Source organism: Anopheles marshallii, chromosome 3 (genome assembly GCF_943734725.1).
Source record: "Anopheles marshallii chromosome 3, idAnoMarsDA_429_01, whole genome shotgun sequence".
Classification (NCBI taxonomy): Eukaryota; Metazoa; Arthropoda; class Insecta; order Diptera; family Culicidae; genus Anopheles; species Anopheles marshallii.
Genome location: NC_071327.1, coordinates 25,492,318 through 25,513,999, shown reverse-complemented (window position 1 = coordinate 25,513,999; position 21,682 = coordinate 25,492,318). Strand labels below are relative to the sequence as shown.

Genomic DNA, 21,682 nt, shown 5'->3' with positions numbered 1-21,682 from the left:
TAATATTAAATTTATCTAACATCAAATAAATTGTTTCATTCAGGTATTAAGAGTCGTTAAATTCACTTGAATGTAATTTGAAAAGTAGTATTTAATTATTTTTAAACCACATCCGGGCTCTTGATACAATTAGGCGTGGGAACCTCTAACAATAGGTACATTTTAACCATTATCAAACGCACTAAAATAAACAAATGTTGTGTACAGTGCAGCTTTTTTTACCAAACCAGAACAATCGCTTTTAGCATTTTCGAAGTTTCAACGCAACAATTTCGGTGCATGCTGTGTTTCAACACTGCGGGCATATCGGTGGTACCGAACGAATCACTGATATTGGCCCCAGGGACATAAGTTGCAGTAAACACATTAGTCGTGCGATAATGCGATCGTACAAATGGAGCAACCAAACAACAGCCTTGCAGGCCTAGACCCGTTTATGTTCGATTTTATGGATATAGTCTGTTTGGCAAAGGTTTACGGGAAACCCCGGTCCTGTCCAACGGTATTCATGCAGTCGTAACCAAAACAGTAAACAGATCCTATGCGTCACAGCAAGCGAACCCATTTGCAACGATAGCAGTTGTTATCAAATACACCGTTCGCTATACTCCATTAATTAAAAAAGGTAAAAAATGGTTTAGTTCTAACATTTTCACACAAAGGGCGCAGGGCGTATGTAGTTTTGCTTTCAAAAAATCAAATCCGATCCCCACGAATTGAAGAATGATTTCACAACTGTCTGCCACATTCGCATCCTTCGCCCAATCTGCCTAAATCAATAAAGAGATCCACGCGGGGTCTTCTGCCACGCCATTGCCACGGGCAACAGCAGGTGATAACCTTTCATGCCATCCCTGTGCTGGGGTCATTTGTGTCCCTAACTACACCTGCATAGCCGACCCAGTTGTGCGAACTTACTCTGCCCGTTATACTCTGACCAAATGATGCACACTTGTTTGACCTGTCCGTTCGGCATTGGCCGATCGAAGATAAATACGTGCGAATGTGCATATTTCTCCACCCGTGTTGCGTATATGACGTTTTTCCCGGCACTATACCCCGTTCAATCTCTTCATTCACACTGGGGACTTGGCTGGGGTCTGCAGAGTCAGTTGTTTTCCCTCCTATCAGGATGTTCGTTTTTCATCATTCGCAGCATTCGAGCGCCGTACACACCATTCTGCTCAAATGCGGTTGCAGTACCGAGCTGGTGTATGTGCACGATAAATTACACTTAATCCCAAACATAAAGCACATTTGCCACGCACGCGTTTGATTAAGTTCATGCATAAAAGGATGGATATTATTTTTAAATCAAAAATCAATTTTTAGTTCTAAGTTTATAACAAACATTACAGATTAAATTTTGGAATGTTAGAAAATTCAACCGTTTTTCTACAAACAAAACTCAACTGGAATTGCTTAACTTTATTTTGAATTAGTAAAAAAAGTTTATGTTAATACTGCTAATAACATTTTACCATTTGCAAACCATTTGTACCGTGCTGTATGTCGGGCAAAAAAATGTTTCGCCCCTTCGTTCGATTGTTTTTTTTATTGGGCCCCAATTTTTCTCCAGCGCTACGTCACCGGTATCTTGCCAATGGAAGGCCATATTTTATTCCTTTTATTTCAATAAAATAAAAGGAAAAATCACCCTCGAGAACGATTAAAAAATTCAACAGTAAAATGCTTTATTGAATATAATGCTGCAATCATTCGTCGCGCATGACTCGAATACGAAAATAGCTCCCCGAAGAGTTTGGCTTGTTGTGCGGCGACGAGATGTACGGCAAGAGCCAACAATTTGAGAAGCGTTCGATGTTTCGCCTGTAGATGAACCATCGCAGCAGACAAGTGGTGCCCCGGATAGGGAGAAGGAACAGACACAACAAAAAATCAACCAAAACCACCCCTACATAAGCCGTAATGCGCTCGACCAAAAACAGGCGCACGTACCGGATAACCGCCGCGGTGTCGATCTGTGGCCGGGCACAGGTTGGACTGGGCAGCGGAGTGAAATATTGACCAGTGCCCGGAATTCGTGGACACGATTTTGCTCTGGCAATTGGCCAACGGTACGACATCATTATGGAAACGTTTCGATTGCGGGTGATTTCGGTGTACTTCGGTGCGTGAACCGTAAAAGACCGTTCCCATTCGCACCGGGACACCGTGGATGGTTCATTGGATAATGGTTCGTTTTACTTTTTACTGTTGAAAGTCGCGGGTTCCATTTTTTTGTCGCTTCCCTCGGCAGACCACACACACACATAGAGCGTTTTTGCAAATAGCAAACCTGATAAACAAGACATGCGGAACAGCTCTATGCGCTAGGGAATAAAGCGCGATACACATTCTTTATGCCAATCCATCGCTGGATTTATGTATTTTACTTTGTTTTGATGCGTCGGAGGGTTTCATGCGTTTACTGCAACAAAATTAACTTTGCTTTTTGGATAAGCGGTAAGATTGCAACAAAAATGCATGAAAAACATAAAAGTGAGATGAAAACTCTTTCGATATTACATTGTATTCTTTACGTGTATGTATCATGTGCTTTACTTCGATGGCAGACAAAGTAAATCACAAAGGGGATTGTCATAATTTATTGAATTACAAATCCGGCTCAGACCTTAGCCGATGCCTTTTAAAACAGGAGGTTCTGAGCTTTATCATCGATACAAAAGGGGTTGATGTCTTTTGACTGACATATTCTGTAGAAATAAATAAAGAATGGTCGGATGCTACTTGACGGCAGTATGTAGAACGCTTCTCGGCACCAGAAGTAACTGATCAAAGCAACCTGAAACTAAATTTTATCAGAAACATGCAACTAAAAATTATATGAAAACCTTGAAAACTAAAGACTTTGCAATAATTGATAACATAATAATTTTACTAACAAAGTCTTGTTTCTTACTTTGTTTAGGAAAACTACCACCACACTATTTAAAAAGTTTGCAATGAGAAATACCGATGGCATTTTTAACTCTAATGGTAAATTAAAATAAGAAACATTCCTAAAACTGATATGGAAATAAGAATAAAACAGTCAAATATGGTACCTGTCATTTAAAAATATAAATGAAAATGCCAATTGATAACTCTTAGTTCATAAAATGTTGGCATTTTTCTTATAAGTAAACGTCGTATAACGTTTAATGAACGTTAAGAAAACGTGCATATCTTTAGCCGCTCCCGTTTTCGGATTCAATTTCGAGACATTATTCTACCTCCGATTTTTCAAACAAACTCCATTCCCGCGTTTACAAAGCAACGGAAGCGTCTAAAAAGAGTACTAATTTTCAATTCCCAACATGTTGCGCACCCTACCGTACCGTAAATACCTTGCATGATCTTGACCACCGTTATCACCAGCGGTAACGAGATAAGGCAAACCGAACCCGCTACCCACTCTAGCTTTCAGACAATATAAATTCTTACAAGTTTGAAAAGTTTAATTGAATTTTTCTGCCACCAGCAACTACGTACCGTCGGCAGAACCACTTCTCGGTGTCGGTTCACTTCCGTAAATTTTACCGGCCCGCTTGGACACTCGCAAAAGATTGGCGCTGTTCGGATTCGGATTCATAACCGTTTGTCGTGGTTTGGGTGGGGGCAGAGGGGCGTTGAGGGTGGGCTTATTTATAGATTAAAAGTTAGCGGTAAAAGTGGGGGCCTAAAGTAGCATTAATTTCTATCTGTCAGAATTCATTTTCCTTCCGACTGAGAGCCACTAAGCAGCTGAACGTTGCGTTCCGGGTACCGCGTGAGCAAAAGAAAGTAAAGTACATTTACGTTGAAGCAAACGTGTTTAGCCAAGCAGATGGAAGCAAAAACTGTTCATGCGATACTGATTGGGGAGATCTTCAAAATTTGCCACTGTTCTTACTTTGTCTTTTGAAACGGTGGTCAGCAATTAAGTTGCATTGAACCAGTGGTTTAGAAATAAGTTGAAATGAACTATTCTATTTCAGAAAAGAAAACATGTGTTAATGAAACACGAATCACATAATAAAAATTCAGTAAACATTGTATGGCTTGGTTAGTTTTCACTCTCATGAAACTATTCATTATAGACCATGGTTGAAAATTTGTCCAGTAGAATGACCCCTGCTATAAAAATATATTGCTTTGCCATAAACATTTATTTACTGTACTCATTCGAGAAATCTAATTTAAAAATTACGCCGTAACGATTCAAAATCACAACCATGCTTCTAGAAGCATATGATTAGAGCAACCGTTAACGAACGGGCGAACAAATGGCAATCGTTGTTCATTTCCATAATTCCATCAACACGACCATAAATGGACCCGGAGATGTGAAAATTCATCCTTTAGAGGCACCCTCAACCCATCAGAACGAATCTTTTTTTTCCGTCCATGCCATCCAAATGGATACGGTGGGACCCATCTAATTCGTTGTTCTTGTGGATAATTATTTCATCGTAAACACACACAAAAAATGCAGAGAATGATAAAAACAAAAACGCTAAAACATTGTTTGCACTGTTGGTAGGAAGGGGGGCATCAAGGTTAGGGGTGGTCTTTTTCATACCTGTCCTATCAACGGGAAACTCAACCCGTACGGGACCCGGGAATTGACCCGTAAGTACACTTGGGCCCGCGCAGAGCGCTTGATGCACACGGGATGTTTCATCTTTTTATCGATGCTAATGAGACCGGGAAGTTTGCGGAAAGGAATCAAAACGATTGCTGCTTCTGCCTGTGCCCTGATGCTGGGTTGAGGCACCTGAATGATGGTGAGCTGACGAGACCCTTTTTCTCTTTCTCTTTCTCTCTCACTCTCTTCACTCAACTTCCCGACAGCCACGGCACAAACCCGTTCCCCGTTATGGTAATGAGGGAAGCGAAAGGTTGCACAGGTGCCAAAGCGCCTCGAAGTGCCGACCTATTTCAAACGCATTTTAATATTGCTCTCTTGACGATCCGGTGTAGCGGTACAAAAACGACGCTGGAACTTTGGGTCGGTGCGGAAGCGGCAATGGGGATAGACCTGAAGAAACAATAAAAAGGTCCCGCGAAGCTCAAAAGCTACAATGCTACAAGGGTTTTTATGGGAAGGAATAAAAATTAGAGCGTAACCACAGCGTGGCACGCTGCCACGAGATGGGCAACGCGTCGCGTTTAACCGGCGAGACCCTTTTTGCCATTATGAGTTCACACGAATATTTATGTTACGCAGACAATGAACATTAGCGACAAATGTCGAGCGAGAGACAATCACAATCAACCGTGAACGATGAGGTTCAACTATGTTGCGCACTCGCTCGGTCCCTATTCTCGGTGTCCCGTATCGTTTTGACAATAGCAACCGGTGACAATTTTCCTTTTGATTAATGACTCAGAATGAAACTAAACAATGGAATGTCATCAACGCTGCTCATGGGTGGGGAAAAGGTTGGTAGGAAAAGAGTAAGATTCGTTTTCCTAATACGTCATTCAACTATTACCCAGAAGGAAACATTAAGTTCTTCGTTCTTTATTGCCGTAATTCACCAGAATAGCTTTTCAATCCTCAACCATCACGCCGTCAAATCGCTTAACGTCATTATCAGACTAAATTGTCAGTGATATGAAAAATAAATGTGATTATGAGAATCAACCATAAGAGAAAACTTTCATCCATGATCAGCCCACACGCACTTCGAACTACAAAGAACCAATTATTACCAAGTGTTTTTTGAAACTTTCCATGTACCATTTCTTTCGTCAATTCTTTCCCGCACGGTTCCGAGAAGACCCCCGTTTATTAAGCGCCGTAATAAAATTACCCGGACGGAAGATTCGACTGTCTAATTATAATTTCGATAACTGTCCATAATGCGGTCAACACGGTGCGATTGTGCTTGATGTTCGCCGCCGAACGTTCCACGGAAAAGTGAAGAACGCCACCATTTTCATGCTGCCTGGGAGTCGCAATGCAATGGGCACCATCACGCTATTCGAGTCACGGCCAAATTAGCACCCACCACCTGATCCGAACCAGGGTACACAAAGGCGGTTCATAATAATAATGCGATCCAATTTCTGATTCACGCTCAATTTTGTGGTCACTTTCCACGCGGACGGTCACTGTGAGCTTTTCCGTTGCGGATGGTGTGCTTTCGTTTGGGTCGCTTAGGTAAGAAAAAAAAATTAAGCTATACCCATCACCGTCGGGTTAGGCGTTTGTAATAAGATTAAAAATTAAATGCAATACTTTTTGCCCGATTTTGGTAAAATAAAACCCAAGAAGCGGTTTGGAGCTCAACAATGTTCTATATTTCGGTACCATTCCCGTTTTACCGTGCCGTGCCCGTTAGTATTGAGTAGCATGTTTAAAGGGCTCCGGTAGGTGGTTCCAACCATCATCACATTGCAAAAGAAGTCTACGTTAGCGAAAGATGGCAAAGAATGCGAAACTTTACGCTCCCGTGGACGGCCGAAGGGAACGCTTTTATTTTCGCAACGGGCTGCCTGTGCGCAAGAAAAAATAATACGATCCAAAGGCATGCAATGCAACGGCACAGCCGTAGAACTCTGACTGAATGTGTGAGTCACGGAGGGCTTAACAGAGGGAAATTCACAGTTAGGGAATTGTTGTGCAATCGCGTTCTCTTTCCACTTCATGTGCACTTACACTCTTACACACCCGGCGAGTCAGCCGCGAAATCATTAGCATCAAATTATTGTTGAATAAACATTTTGACCTACTTATTCGGTTCCCTGATGATCCCGGGCATTTCCTTTCGGGGTTGTATTTTTGGTTTTATTTATTTCTTCTTGTACTTTTTTTTGCTTTCTACTGTTACTACCTACCACCAATGATGCTTGATCTAGGCTCCACGACACCGAAATCTGTACTAAAGCGGGCAGCGATGTTTGTGGGAAGTTGGGCAAATCGAAACGACCCAAACTCGTAGATCAGGAGCAGGCCAGACACTGTTTAAGTCCCGTTAACCCCCCGGTAATGAATTGTAGACATTTATCGTCCCATTTGCGATTTGTTGCTCGACCAGCAATGTATTGACCGCCGGAAGAGCTTGTTAGCGAAGGTACTGATTTCCATTCATGGTTTGATTGGCAGACTTCAGTTTTTGCCACTATTTTCCCAGAGGATTTTCAGTGCAAAAACAGCTAAATTGGATTTTTTTTCTGTTTGTTTCCACCAGATTAATTTATCTCTACTTGGGGAAGTGTTGATTACTGAGAATTAGTAACATTTTATATTATTATTACGGTCCGTTACATAGGGAATGCTTTATTTAAGATTCAATTTAGGTTTTCACAATTTATACCTATTCTAAAGCAAATCGTTAATACACGTGGCATAGAAACTGAATTAAGACAATCATGTAGTAAATATAGTAAATCTATGTTACCGGGAACGGTGCTAACGGGTTTTTGTTTCGATCCTGTCCTGTAGAACCGGACATACAACATCTACCAAATACATCAACCATTGCAGCCCATCATTTAAAAAAATATAATTATGTTACGGACTATATTTCAAATAAATAGTTTTTACTGTATGCGCTTTAAGCTCTGTAATCAAATTGCTTTTTTTTCAGAGTTTTAATTTAAATTTCTTATTTAATGTTAGAAATTGCTTAAAAACAAAAGAGTTTAAGCAAGTTAATCAAATTGATTGTTTTTGGCCTAATACCATTTTCTAACAGCTCATAACGCGTGTGTTGTTGCACATGCACCATTTATCGTCAATTAACGCACTGTCCGTTTCGGACAAATATCATAGTTTATTTTCCTTGTGCAGTGTAACGGATTAAAATTTAATAGGCTAGATGCACAATTGTCCCCGCGGTATTCCAATCTCTCGGCTTCCATTACCCTACTCGACCGTTCTGTGGCGACACCATGGCCAGAGTGTATCACTGATTTGTGAAGCGGGCACCATAACTCAACATTAATTGTACCGTTGATACACTGCTCTGCTGTCCAATATCAAATGAAATGTCCTCGTACCGGTGCCACGGCTAATCAATACAATCGTTTACCCGTCACAATGCGCTCGGCACAGGACACCAGAGGGACACCAATTAGACACTCCCGCTCACTATTCAATCATTTTCGAGTCATTTGTACAAACAGATAATTATCGTATAGCCGACAAACTATCGAAACCGTAAGCGAATCATCGATCTCGAAAGTCCGGCACATACACGCAGAAGTATTGCCTTTGCCGTGTGGGAAGTGTTCCCATTATTTGTGCTCCCGCCCTGCTCCCGTACCGGACGGGCGGCGCAGGTAGATTAAGCTGTCAATCTATTATAATTGCGATAACATCTACACTAAATTAGGAAAACCCTCCCGGTGGAAGGTGGAAGGTCCCCGGTGGGCCGATGTTGAATTTAGGCCCCGAAATCAGGTCACTCTCGATCGAAGAGTGACATCGCCGGAATGCTACGGTCGGTCTTCCAAATTTATTGATCCTTGCACAACTGTATCACTACGGTTGACATAGAAATATGTTCGTGTCAGGGTTTGCTTCCAAAGCCGATGCAAGTCCTCTGGAATATGCACCCTAGAAAAAGGAGATTTGCTATTCCACCGTCCGGAAAACAGTGTAGCGAAATTTGCGTAGCATATTTTTGGTGATCGGACCCCTGGTCCATTTACATGTGTTTGTTTTTGAAACTGCAGGTAGAATAACAAAACAGCAACTTTTCAACGTTCAATAACACCCGTTTTTCCGTCGCTTAACAGAAAGGCACGCAGAAATCATAACAGCGTGTGTGGAAGAAATAATCTATCACCCGAACCCTTCAATGTTGCCCGCACGCCCATGGAAGCATCGATATTCCAACTGGCACACTGTCCACACTGCGCGCTCGAGCTCTATCGACGCTTTTATGGAAATCTATCGAACCAGAATAATGGAATAATAATGTTAACATTGATTTTCATCCAAATGTGTGATGATGCATCGACAGGTCTCGCGTGGCCCGGCAAGCATGGCGTGTGCGGATAAATATTATTCGATCATGACACTGAGCTCACAGCCTTACGGTTGATCAATTGAATGCGTTGGGAAGGATGCCGTTTAACGTTGGTTCACGCATCGAATGTATCCATTTTGCAATGGTACAAAAAGGCTTTAGCGCTCTTGGCGGCGTGCGTTCGACAAAATGAAACAGCCATTCCAATTGCCCGTGGTCGTGGGAATAGATAACGAAAAACGCTGTCATGTTTGACTCAGCGTTGAACGTTTATTTCAAGCTCTGCAGCGTTTTGTTCGGAGTATTACGTTTGCAACAAGTTGTTTACGGTTGAACGGTGCTAAACGATAGTCAAAGGTAGAAAAAACTAGATTTTTTTTTTAATTTTCAACGAAGCATCAACAGTTTTATTTTGCATATTGCTCTTTTTAATCATCTGATGGAATGTGCAACGATACGATTTCCCAAGTAGAGAGATCATGGAATTCTTACCGATCGTAATCCTTAATAAGGTCATTAATAAATTTATTGGTGGAGTTGGTAAATCTAACTAAGTTTCCACATATTCGTTTATTTTCTACAAAATCTTTAACAATAAAACCTTTAAGCTAAAAACATAAATTACAGCTCATTTAATGCGTGAGTCAACATGGTGACAATTTGGGTAATTTTTTGTATTTTAGTAATGTTAAGTGCAACACACTGAATGAATGAAATACCAAAAACTTTAACATGCTGTACAAACAAAAGCTACGAACCAAAGAACTAATCAGCATTGAATACTCGAACAAGTTGACCAAATTGTACAATAAAGTATCAAACTGAAGTGATGGTACATAATACGCAGCTAGTAAATATGGTAATTAAATTGATATATTATTATTGGAATGGAACCACACTGCTCTAAACTTAGTCGTATCATCAAATGTAACCGCATACGTCAGCTCGTTTGCTGGTACTACCTCAGCGCCTTTGCAAAAATAATGCTAACGACATCAAACGCTACTAAATTTACCAATTCCACGCACCGTTCAGCTACAACACTCAGCACAGTAAACACGAAACCCTCGATTACCGTTAATGGTACCGATTGGTAACATCACGGTTGTCAAATTTTAATCCCTACCCACAAAACTGTCGCCCATGTTGTACCGTTCCATCATGCAAAACCGATCAAAATCAAACAAACATAATGCCGACCACTGGCATCAACCATCTCTCCGGAGTCGAGAAATCCAGCCGATGGAGGCTGGCGCGTAAAATCTGTTCCTTCAGCCAAAACTGCCACTGTGTGGCGTCCCTCCCCGGAAGCCAACTAAGAGCACGAGTGTGCAAAGTGCGTGTGTAGTGTGCCTCTCCACCAGCTAATGATGACCATTTTGCTGCAGCGAACTGTAAATTGACACACACGCCGTATCGGCTACTAACACCCGTTCATAAGGGGTCATGTGCTCCTAAATCAATTTCAATCCGCATCCTGCGAAACGATACCCCTTGCACTTTGTTGCATTGCGCCGGCGAGGCTTATGGGGTAGCGTGCGAGGACCCAAAACCCCCAAGTGGAACGATTGCTGGCGAAAGGATATGCAAACACCACCACCGTACATCAAATACCACCACGAAACTGAACCATGCGTCCCCATTAGGACGCATCAGCGCCGACCACGAATGAACCAAGGTTTCGGATGTAATGTGCGCGCGGCCTCGTTTTCGACACGGGATTTCGGCCCGGATTCGAATCGTCCGGAAAAGCTACACTCCCAGTGGGAGAACCGTTGGCCGTTGGTGTGCACTGTTCGAGTGTTCGGAGTGCTTCGGACACCATTAGCCGTCATTGTCCCGCGGGAAATAAAGATTTATGTTTCATCTATCACGTCGTCATGATTTGATTAATGCAAATTTCGTGCTGCCCCACCCGTACGAGGTCGTGGTCGTGGCAAGTCGGTTGACAAGCACCCGAAATTGAAATGGATCAAATTTAACCGTCACTGCAAACTAGTTTTTGAATGCTGTGAATGTCGTTGATGTAACTGTTGGAGTTGGAATGTTGGAGCGGTCGGTAGGTTCGCCATTATTCACCAGCCCTGTATGGGTATTTTATTGCTGTTGCTATGTTTAATTTGCATACCTTTGCTTTAAATACTACTGACTGGTGGGTTTATGCACAGCTTAACAACTGGCTAGCATTTGAATATTTAACGAATGGAAAAAAGACACTGAAATACCCTTTATTGGACATTAGAAATATATGTCAACCCATTTACTACTTGTACACCTTCTCTTCTAGTATGGTGTTTTGAGCTTCAATTCTGTAATTCCTTTTTCCTAAAGTCGCAAAACACCCACGAATTGTTGCCATACCCGTTCGGTGATGCTCCAAACACCGACTGGATCATCGACCGTGAATTTAATCACACCCGTGTCGATCTATTTTCTCCCGCTTCTAACCAAACCAGGAATGCCCGGCCGAAGGCGCATCGTTATGGGGCAATAAATTTTTGTACGGTCAATTAGCAAAGTGATGAAGATATTAGCCCTGGCCGTGCCCATTACAGTAACGAGCAAGGGAAAACTCCGCTCATCGGTCAGCATCGAGCATCGCTTCACGGCGGGAGAGAAGCGCAACCACGGTTCGCTGCCCATTTTACACTCTGAGCTGATATCTGGATAGCCCGCAGTGCTAAAAGCGCCCTGTAGGGCGAATACCTGAGTTCTGGTGGAGGTTGCATGTTACCAGAAATCGATGCCTTGCATGGGAAAATGAGCAAATTGTTTTTCCGCACAGGTGGGAGATTTCTGAACGTAGGGTAAAAGCTCAAAGTGGATCAAGTCTTTCCAGATGAAGAAATAAACACAGTCAACGATTCGACGATCATCAGATAAAAGGTTGTGAGTCAATGTTTATCTTACGGGGTTTTTTTGGGGAAAGAAACAAATCAAACGGTTACAAACAATAAAATCTTTCATTAGTCTGCGACTGCGACATTAAAAATCATTCGTTGAGCTGTAAAATTTAATCAACTCGCGATGAACCAAACAAACGGAAAGCGCTACCGTTGTCATCCAAACATGACAATAAGTCTGGCAACATCACTCCTTCCAGCGTGCCAGAATCGCCAACATTATCTACACTCCAAAAAGAGCTAATTATTTTGATTAGGATCATTATACTTCCGTGCTGCAGCAGTAGCTCTGGGGTCGAGGCCACAGTCATAATAAATATTCCATGAAATATAGGAACGATCTCGGTTTTATGAAGGCAATTTCGCGCTTCTTCGCCAGGTGAGTCTGATTTCACGGTACCGCAAGTTACATTATGCCGGGTGTACTCTGCACGAGGTTTAGAACATATTCCGACCGGTGTTGTCACCAAGCTTGGTGCGTGTCGTTGTGGTTGCTATACTTTGTTCCCCGGCAGGCAAGAAAAAGCAACGCAAGAATCCATTTTCTTACAGAAGGAATAAAAATCGTTTGCAGTTTGGCCGCTTTTTTGCTATCCGTTGCAGTCATTTTGGTCCACTCCACTGTTTTGTGGATTCCTCCCACAATCTACACACACATCGTTCCTGTTGCTGAACAGGAGCGTTGAGTGATTTGCTGCTAGATGGCAAAGTGTTATCTACAATTCTGACACAAAGTACAGATTTCACGCGTAATAAAAACCGAAAGCCATTTATTTATGGTGAATTTTTTTATGACTTTTCATCCTCGTTTCCTCAATCGTCGTGCAGTAGCGAACGGCACATGGGAGAATAAGTACTCGAGCGTGCGAAGCTTCACTGTGCTACGAAATCTTCCAGTTTTTTTTGTATTCCAATGTTTGTGATTTACAACAAGCAATTTAAGACTCATTTTTGCGTATTTCAATATTTAAGATACAGAACAAAATCATTAAAACGCTTGTTTTGAGTAATACTATGTCTCACATCTTATAATTTAATACAACAGATTTTTGAAGAAATTATTTTATAGGTTAAATAAATGGCAAATAGGTGCAACATGATGAAAATATATCCATAGAACATCATTCTTACGACTTCCGACTGAACAGCGTCTTGTTTCAACTCTGCGCCCAGTTGTTTCCGCAATGGCTTTCAAAGTATGTCATCCATTTAAAGTCCCATTTGACATAACTGAGGAAATGATACATGAAACGAAACCGAGTGGAAACACCAGATTGATGTGTTTCTAAATGCGCCACCAGTCGCAGCGTCCTAAACAACTTCATCGGCCAGAAAAAATGACATATTTGAAGAAGCGAAGAAAAGCCACCGCACACCACTTGTGTGCCACTGCCGAAACACGCCCAACACTGGTTAACAAGTGGTTTGCGCCCGTCGATGGTTTTTGGACGGGGGTGGTTGGAAAAATACAATTTAGAAAAATTGTTACCCATAACTCACTCAATGGCACTCGCTCGTTCAACCATGACATCGATAGCGCCTTCAAAGTTAACGAACTGCTCTTGTGTAATTTGGTTCACAGTTTTCTCAGACGGTGGCGCCATTGAAGCGTTTTTGCGGTTAAAACAACCCGTCCCGTTCGGTTTGCCGGTGCGGTACCCATTGCTCACACCGCTCAGCCATTGCCTACCCGGAGAGGGTAACAGTATAAATCTCGTTAGGCTAAAATTGGTTTTGATATTCCGCAAATAGTTCTTTTCGTCAGGGAAATTTACATAATTAAATCCGCCGGTGGTATTCACTTTTTCACCCAGCTGATTCACGATTCGCCAAATAAATCACTCCACGTTGGATGCTGATGAGATCAAGGCTGGGAAGTTCCCGGCAAGCGGGCGCTGTCAGCGAGCGAGGCAACGTGGAGTAGGAAGAAGAAGCTCGCCCTGTGTCATTTGAACCATTTTAGCTTTCGCAAACGGTGGATGGATTCTTTTGCAGTCTCATTATTTTGCCGTTCCGGCCACGATAACAGTGCCCCCCGTTCTCGAACCGTTTCAGTCGCGTAGTGTTGCGCGATTCATCGAGCTAGAAATAAATAATTAAAACATTAAGAGCTAACGATCGCTTCAGATTTGCGTTGCGTGGCCGTTTATCGTTATCTGCGTGGGATGAAAGTGAGGAAAAACAATACTTATTCCCGGATTTGCTCCTGGAGATGAATTAACCAGGTGGATGATTTTAATAATGCGTGGAGGGTGCAAAAGACTTGACATCATTAAACAATAATTTCGTCATATATTTTCGAGGTAGAAAATGTATTTGCAATGTTATTGCATAAGTAAGCGACTTAATTAACGAAAAATGTGTTTTTTTTCTTGGGTTTATCCTCATATTAAAATCCTGAAGGTCATCATATAGTAAATTTTAACCATTGCCTAATGAGCAAATTATGCAACATCTAGGAACTCACAACAATGTTCAAACTGTATTAATCGTGCTATAAATTCAAACATCCAAATAAATATCCTTTCCTTGATCTAAAACCGAGCCTCACTGAATGGTGCCACACAGTACCATTACACAGGAAAACCACGTTTCTTCCATTTGGTACATTCTTTGCGGATTTGCATCGCGTGCAAGGAATATAAAATGAAGGAACAGTTTAACACTTAGATCCGGAGAAAATCAAACAGTGAACCAAATATTTGAAATATGTCAAACATGCCATTCTTTCTCCTGCCGACCTGAATTCTCTGAGACAAGACACCAACCCATTGATAAATGTACCAGCGATTCGCAAATCATAGTTAGTATTCCGTTCACATCATCACTCGTATGCATACGGCTTTCGTGCCCTGCACCTTGGGCCCGATCAATACGTTACTGAGCAGGGAATTTATACTCCACATTTACTTCTTGCAATTAATTTATTTCTGTGAGCAAACCTAAACAGAAGTATATATTTCATATCGAATGTATCGCTGTTCTTCGTTTTGCATGGCTTTGTTCCCAAATCATCCCGTTAGTTGAGCATATATTTTTTTGGTGTGATGAAAATACCTATTTTCCATCATGCTCTATCATCGATATCAATCATCAATACTCCCGATAAGGGCTTGTGTGCAGCGTATGCCGTTCATCTCTACCTTCTATCCGACGCACAAATTGCATGCAGAAGCACCTAGAGACTTTAAAGACCTAAACCGCTCAACCACAGTGGTTTTGCGGGCAAAGTATGAATGCACTATGATGTAGACGAGTTTAGCACCGGGCCCAACAGCCGAGCATCATGCAGCACGCAATTGTGTCGGGTCATAGTTAGAAGAGTTCCCTGTGTTTTTTTTTGCCTTTATTCGCACCCGGTCGTTCCCATTTTTACCACTGTACGATGAAAACTAACGCTTCATTGTGATGGCAAACGTGCTGCGCTACGTCCCTGTTTGTCTACAAAAAAACCCGTTGCAGATACACCATCGGTGTACGCATTCAGTATCGTGACAAGTTCTTGTGTGAAGTTTTCAATTAATTGAAACCTTTTTTTGTTTTGTCTTTAACGTAGGGTTTAGGTTTTTTGTTGGCATTTGTGCAACGAAATCTGCAATTGAATTGAAGACTTGCTGCGCTCTAGCGAATGCTGATTGAACTGTCAGTATTCTAGTTTTTCTGTCGAAAACAATTTCCTAAATACGATGCATATTGTTGGTAGTAGGCAGCATAACCAAAGAGTGAATGGATAAAACAAATTATTTTGAAAGCGAAATACTTTGAATTATTTTCTCATAATGCTCTGCTTCGAAAGCAATAGAAATGTAACAAGAAATAAACCTTTTAATGTGCCACAAATTTCACTTACACTTGCAAAACGGTAACATGGATCGGTTTCGTGCAGTCGAGAATCCACTTTAGCCTGAGAATAATTTAAAAATTACCAATTTCAGTAATTCACTCGACCACAACGACGCGACGACGGTTAGCAGTGGACCCGCCACTGCTCATACAGCCAAACGATTCCGAACATTACTTGCACAAGTTTCCGAAGCTTCCTTTTGTCCACCTGTGTCTCGTTTCCCCTAACCGGTTAGGGCAAATATTTCCGCTTCCCTCAAACCGTACCAGCAGGATACTTTTGCGAAAAACTTCAACACAATTCCGCTTGGCGTTTGGGTTTCCGTTGCACCACTCTGTGTGTGCCGTGCTGGGGTTTTGGCAAATCCATCCATCCAGTCCAATCCAAAGCATCGGCACACTCCCGGTCGTACGGATAAAAGTTTCCCGCGAAATAGCTTTACACTTTCCAAAGTGTCAATAAAATTTATATTCCATCCCATTTCCATCACTGCCAACGGTCCGCGGGCTGTAACGGTATTTTGCGAACGGTGTTGGACGAGATTGGAAATCCTAAAGCTGGTTCGGAACTGACGACAAAAAAATAAGAAGCATAACCTCCCTCGTTTCCGAACGGCAACAGCAGCAGCAAAGCTGTAAGACACGCAACCGTTGTTGTAGAAAAACCGTTTGTCGACGAAAAATGGTGGAAATAAACGACAAAAGCGAAAGTAAAAGCGTTGATTTCTTAGCCAAAGTTTGACTTTCCTGTGGCCCGGTGCAGCGCTGACTGTTGTGCTTCGCAAACGCCGGTGCCATCGAATAGCTTTTGCCGGTGCAGTGGTCTGTAACGATTATGAATAATTTAGGATGAAAAGTTCTCGGTGGCCCCCTTTCGCTGCGTTCTTCACTGCTGCACTTTTTTGCTGTTGCTGTATTCTTTCTTCTCGCTTTCTGTCACACTTTCTGCACTCAGTCTTCAGACACTGTCGATCAAGGAGAGGAGCGAGAGCCTAATGTTATCCTTGCCGGGATACTTACAGCAAGACACCCAACCGACCGTGCTGACGCCGTTCAACATCATCGCTATGTACCTTGGTAGTCATAAATCTAGATTAAATTGATAAGTATTTTGATCGGCGAAGTAATAAATCAATCACCGTCGGTGGTGAAACTTGACATGGTACCGTACCGACTGATCCTCTGCTAGCAAGTTAAACTTGCCACACTGTGCACAGCCCGGAAGCCGTCGATCCAGGGGACGGCTAACCGCGCTAAAGTAGCAGCGGTGATCGATGCTGAGGATGAATTCAAATGCAATGATTGGATTGAGCACTTAAATGGATGTCATCGATCATCAGTGCCGTGCACGCGCGGTTGAATGTGGTAGAAAATCAAGCTACAAATTAGTGCCCACCAGGCTGTATCCAATCGCATATGAGAAATACGGAGACACAAGGCGCATTAATATGGTACACAAAATAATTAAGCTATTACAATGCCACTTTTACGACAGCGTGCTAATCGTTTTACAAGTGGCACAAGTGGTGGTTGTTAATGTTAATGCAATTTGTGCAAATAATCTATCGCTTCAATACGTTACAGCTCATTAACGAAAGGTCCCATGTTACACATTCGTAATTCGATCAAAAAGTATCACGTTTATGTACTCATGAAAACCGGTGTACCCATGAAACCTATGAAGCATGATTCAATCGCGTTCCATTCCAATAATTGATGTTAGTTTAGGAAGGGAAGGGACGAAATACGTGATTTTTGCATACACTACATACATAACTTTATTTAGTTTAGTTAAAGATTTTCTGTTTGTCTCAAATATGCATCACTTAATTTTATAACTTGTTATTATTTTAATAGAATGCTAAATAATACCTTTTGTATATATTGCAACTTTATTGTAATATCAAGCCTGTTCGTGAAAATTCAGTTCAATTGGGGCTGATAATGTGGTAAAAGTTCGTCATAATTAAACAACTCAACACTCAACAACAACTAATCACTCTCACAGTACTTCGTATGTTCTTGAATTCAATTTCCTTTAATATGGAAAACTAAATGAGAAAAATAGAGGATTCTCTAAATTTTTTTGGATTTAAAATTCTGGAGTTTCTGAATAGCTAAGTGTTTATTGGCAATTTTATGAAGTAACAAATGGGTTAAAGACAATAAAGGCTTGTTTTTTAATAGTTGATCATATAGAAGCTACGCATAATAATTTACTCAAATCCCACCAAACACTCATTACCATCTTCGGGGCCATTTGTTCCCGTTTCGGCCTCTGTTTGAGTGTCTACTGTTCGACCCTGATCGTTATAATCCATTTTTTCGTACATGACACATATCTCATCCTCAATCACCATTCATTTAAAAAAGGGCGATTTTACACCGTTTGGCCAACAACCTTCGCACCATCATGCCTTGCGATGCTAATCGTTGTGGTATACGATTGTTGAAACTGGCTACGAATCCCGGAATGCCATAATGGCTGCTGAGCATATTGACATATTCAATTACGTCATAAATAAAAATGTTAACAATTATAAAAAAATGTTACTCAATTTTTTATCTTTTCATTTATCTATTTATTTATTTATTCTAATTAAGACGATAACATCGCCGAATATCGAAAATCATGACAATTATTTCTTTTTAAGTTCTAGTTATGATTATTTATGCTGTGGCTGTGGTTGTCGACGTGAAAACGCAAAGAAGTCACATATTACTCTTGCATATCGGAAATTTACGTTGTAGATGCGAACGAATATGAAACAAAACCAAAAAATCATATTGGTGAAAGTTTTGGCACGTACGCTTCTTTCATTCACGTAGAATTTCCATTACCACCCCCGTTTGCTTCCTGCTTTCTCAACCACGCCCATCAAGTCCGAGGCGTTAGCTTAGCGGTCAGACAATTTATCTCACGGTATTTGGAACAGAAGGCTACGGACCACCCCGTTCAGTGCTGGTGGTGGACCGATCTGCGGTAAAGCTATTAGAAACTGTTCCGGCATCTCGCTATCGCCGCGCAGTACAGAAAGCATCCGTTTCCCCAAAAGCTACTTGAAAAGATGCCCGCTTTTCACTGCCACGGTCAGACCAGAGCAAGACCCGCTGACCGATTTACCTTTCTGCTCAGCGCATCGGTACGGTGTGGCCGACCGATGCGTCGGAGGTTTCTATTTGTGTGACCAAAAGCAACTAACCCGATTCGCATTAGGTCAGGTCAATTATCTAATAAACTTAATTATGTAAATTTGCCCGCGTTCCATCCGTCCATCTAGCTGGGCGCCGTCAGCAGGCAAAAGCATCAATCTGGCACACAGTTGATTTGAAACACTTTCTCGCCTACTCTGACCCATACGGCCGCACGAGAACGAGGCATCGCTCCGCGTTCAAACATTTCGTTTTTGTTGTTTCATTTCTTTTTATCCGATTTTCTACTCAACGTTGGTGTGTCATCGGAAAATCTCTTTTTTGGTTATTTTTTTGGGCGTCGTCTCAGATTCGCCGATCTATTAGCCACTGGGGAGATGCGTTGGCTTTCGTACGTACACCGAAATTCGACCTGCCTTTTTTTTTTGCTTATCATACTCTGACGGCGCTCAATCGCTAACCTATGTGATCACTTAGCATGGGCCATTCCATCTATCCCAACAATCGGTCTCGCCCATTCTCGGGCTTCACAGTTCCCTGCTGCGAGTAAACGAAAAAGAAAGCTCCTCTAATTTGCCCATCGGCTGCACAGTTTTCCGGAAATCCGATCAGCATTCCCCCGCCTGGTCGGGAGTTCGATGCTTTATCGTACCGTCTGGGTAATCCGATTTTCCGATCACTCTAGCTCTATCTTTCATCGTCCCAACGTGATACGATCAAGATGTTGATCTAAGAACTGTTTTTGCGGAAAAACGTTTCGGAAAATTGATTTACTTCACTGCCATGGTGCGAAGAATCGTTCCCTTCGAATGAGTTTTATTGATATGGTTGTTTTTTTATGAATTGTTATTCAAATAATGCAAAGTTTGAGGATATTTAGACAAATTAGGCGGTTTTGTTTTTCTTGATGCGTAATTTTTTCACAGGTATTATTATGGAAAGTTGATGAATCAAAGAATAATTATGCCTTTTACAAAAAAAAACTCAAGAAACCCCAAGGTTATTCACTGTCTTGGTAAACAGGTCACCTAGAATTGCTCGCAAGGTTTTCTTAAGGAAAAGCGCCGAATTCTTGAACCTATTTTTCCATTTAAAACAATATTCTTATGATTCGTAGAATCTTTCAACGGTCGGCTACCTCTTCGGCTAAGGCAAATTACCTCCACGTTTACTTTATAAATAACTGAAATGCATAAAAGCAGTACAAAACTCAAACGTGAAAGCTCACAAGAGAAAGAAGCTCCTAACCGACAAAAAAAAATCAATGCACTCAACTTCTTGCGGCCGAAATTTCCATTAACCAGCATACCCCAACCGAGGCTTTCCCGGCGGGCAGGGAAAATCGACCTCAAAACGATGGGCACGTTTTGACCGTTTCGGTCAGCTTTTACGCCTGCCATGGACGTGGATAGTTAGGGACGTTACGGGAAAGTGGAACTGATTTCATTTTTTTGCTCCTTCATGTTTGGTGGAAGAGCAACGTTTTGGATGAAGCACCAGGTTGGTCGGTCTCGCTCTGCGAGAAGACGTACTGCGCATCAAATTTACGATCAACCTGGAAATTGTTTACTTCATGGTTTGGTAGCAAAACAAAAGGTTCGTTCTCAACCCCCGTCTGAAGATGCTCTGCTGGAGATGTGATGAAAAACGGAGCAAGGCTTTTTAGACGATTTTTTCGCGGTATTTCATTATTATACCATTGGAACATTCCAGATCATGTTGTTGTCGCCATCAACACCGCAGATGTGTACAGTTATTGAAAACATTGTAAATATAAAAACCCATTTGCATTAACATTTTCAAGAGTCTTTCGCTAAATTTTTTAACAAACTTGGTGTACAATAAAAACAAATTCCTCAAGAACAATTCACTTGCAAATGATGATGAATAATAATTCTCTAACATGTAGTACGTCCAAGTTGAACATAAGCTGACTGTAATACTTACCATAGGTCTCAACGTGCTCGGACTCCGATAGTATTCGCTACCGGCAATACTTTGCAGGTATTTCTTATTAGTTCCATAGATGGGCTCCATCTTCACTTCAATCAGCGATTCTTCCGTATTTTTTTTTCTAAAACACTTTTCCACCAAAACGAAACCCTCGCCTTCACATACACTTAGTTACTCACTTTCACTGGCACACACTCGAGTCGAATACATCGCATACTACACCTGCAAAATGGAGGATGCTTCTGCATACTTTTTCTTCTGCATAAGCAAAACCTGGTGCGGATGCTCCATTGCATTAAGTGTGACACACTTTCCTACACTCTGTGCAATCTTCCGGCGCCACCAAAGTTTTTTTTCAGTTCTTTTTTTTGCTCGTGTTTCCCTTTCAAAGCTAATCCATCGTTAGATAATGAATGGAACAGTCTTCAACCGCAATCGCCCTGGTGCTTTTACCATCCGCCGCTAGCCGGTTTCTCCAGGTGAATCTGCAAAATAACGCACGTCCCAAATGAATAAAATAATTAAAATTTGGTTCACTTTCGATAAAAAAAACGCAACTCTGTAGCACTAAAACGTATCATTAACTACCATCACCACCGAAGAAAACGCTCCGGGAAACGTTTTCCGTCAATTAGATTCGCTCCGAAGGAAAGTCTGTGGAAGTGATGCATGGGTGTCCAAAATTTGTACTTCGGTTCAATATATGTCGATTTCGTATCGGTGTTTTCTACGCTTTGCACCTGAATATACGTTCGGAAAGTTAAACTATAATAGCGGCAAAAAGCTGCTTTCAGATGAGTTTGGATAACACCTGCTCAGACCAACCGAAACCACTACGTCTATAAACTGATCAAACGCGTACGT

The 21,682-nt window shown here is 41.7% G+C and overlaps 1 protein-coding gene across 1 annotated transcript in view; it reads right to left on the bottom strand.

Annotated features, from left to right (window-relative positions):
* LOC128714760 (uncharacterized) overlaps nucleotides 1-20,902 on the bottom strand; it is a 29,801-nt gene extending 8,899 nt beyond the window's left edge. Inside the window, exon 1 of the mRNA XM_053809641.1 lies at nucleotides 20,813-20,902. Within this exon, the coding sequence (XP_053665616.1) occupies nucleotides 20,813-20,902 (90 nt within the window). The remainder of the gene's footprint in view (nucleotides 1-20,812) is intronic.
* Between the last annotated feature and the right edge of the window lie 780 nt (nucleotides 20,903-21,682).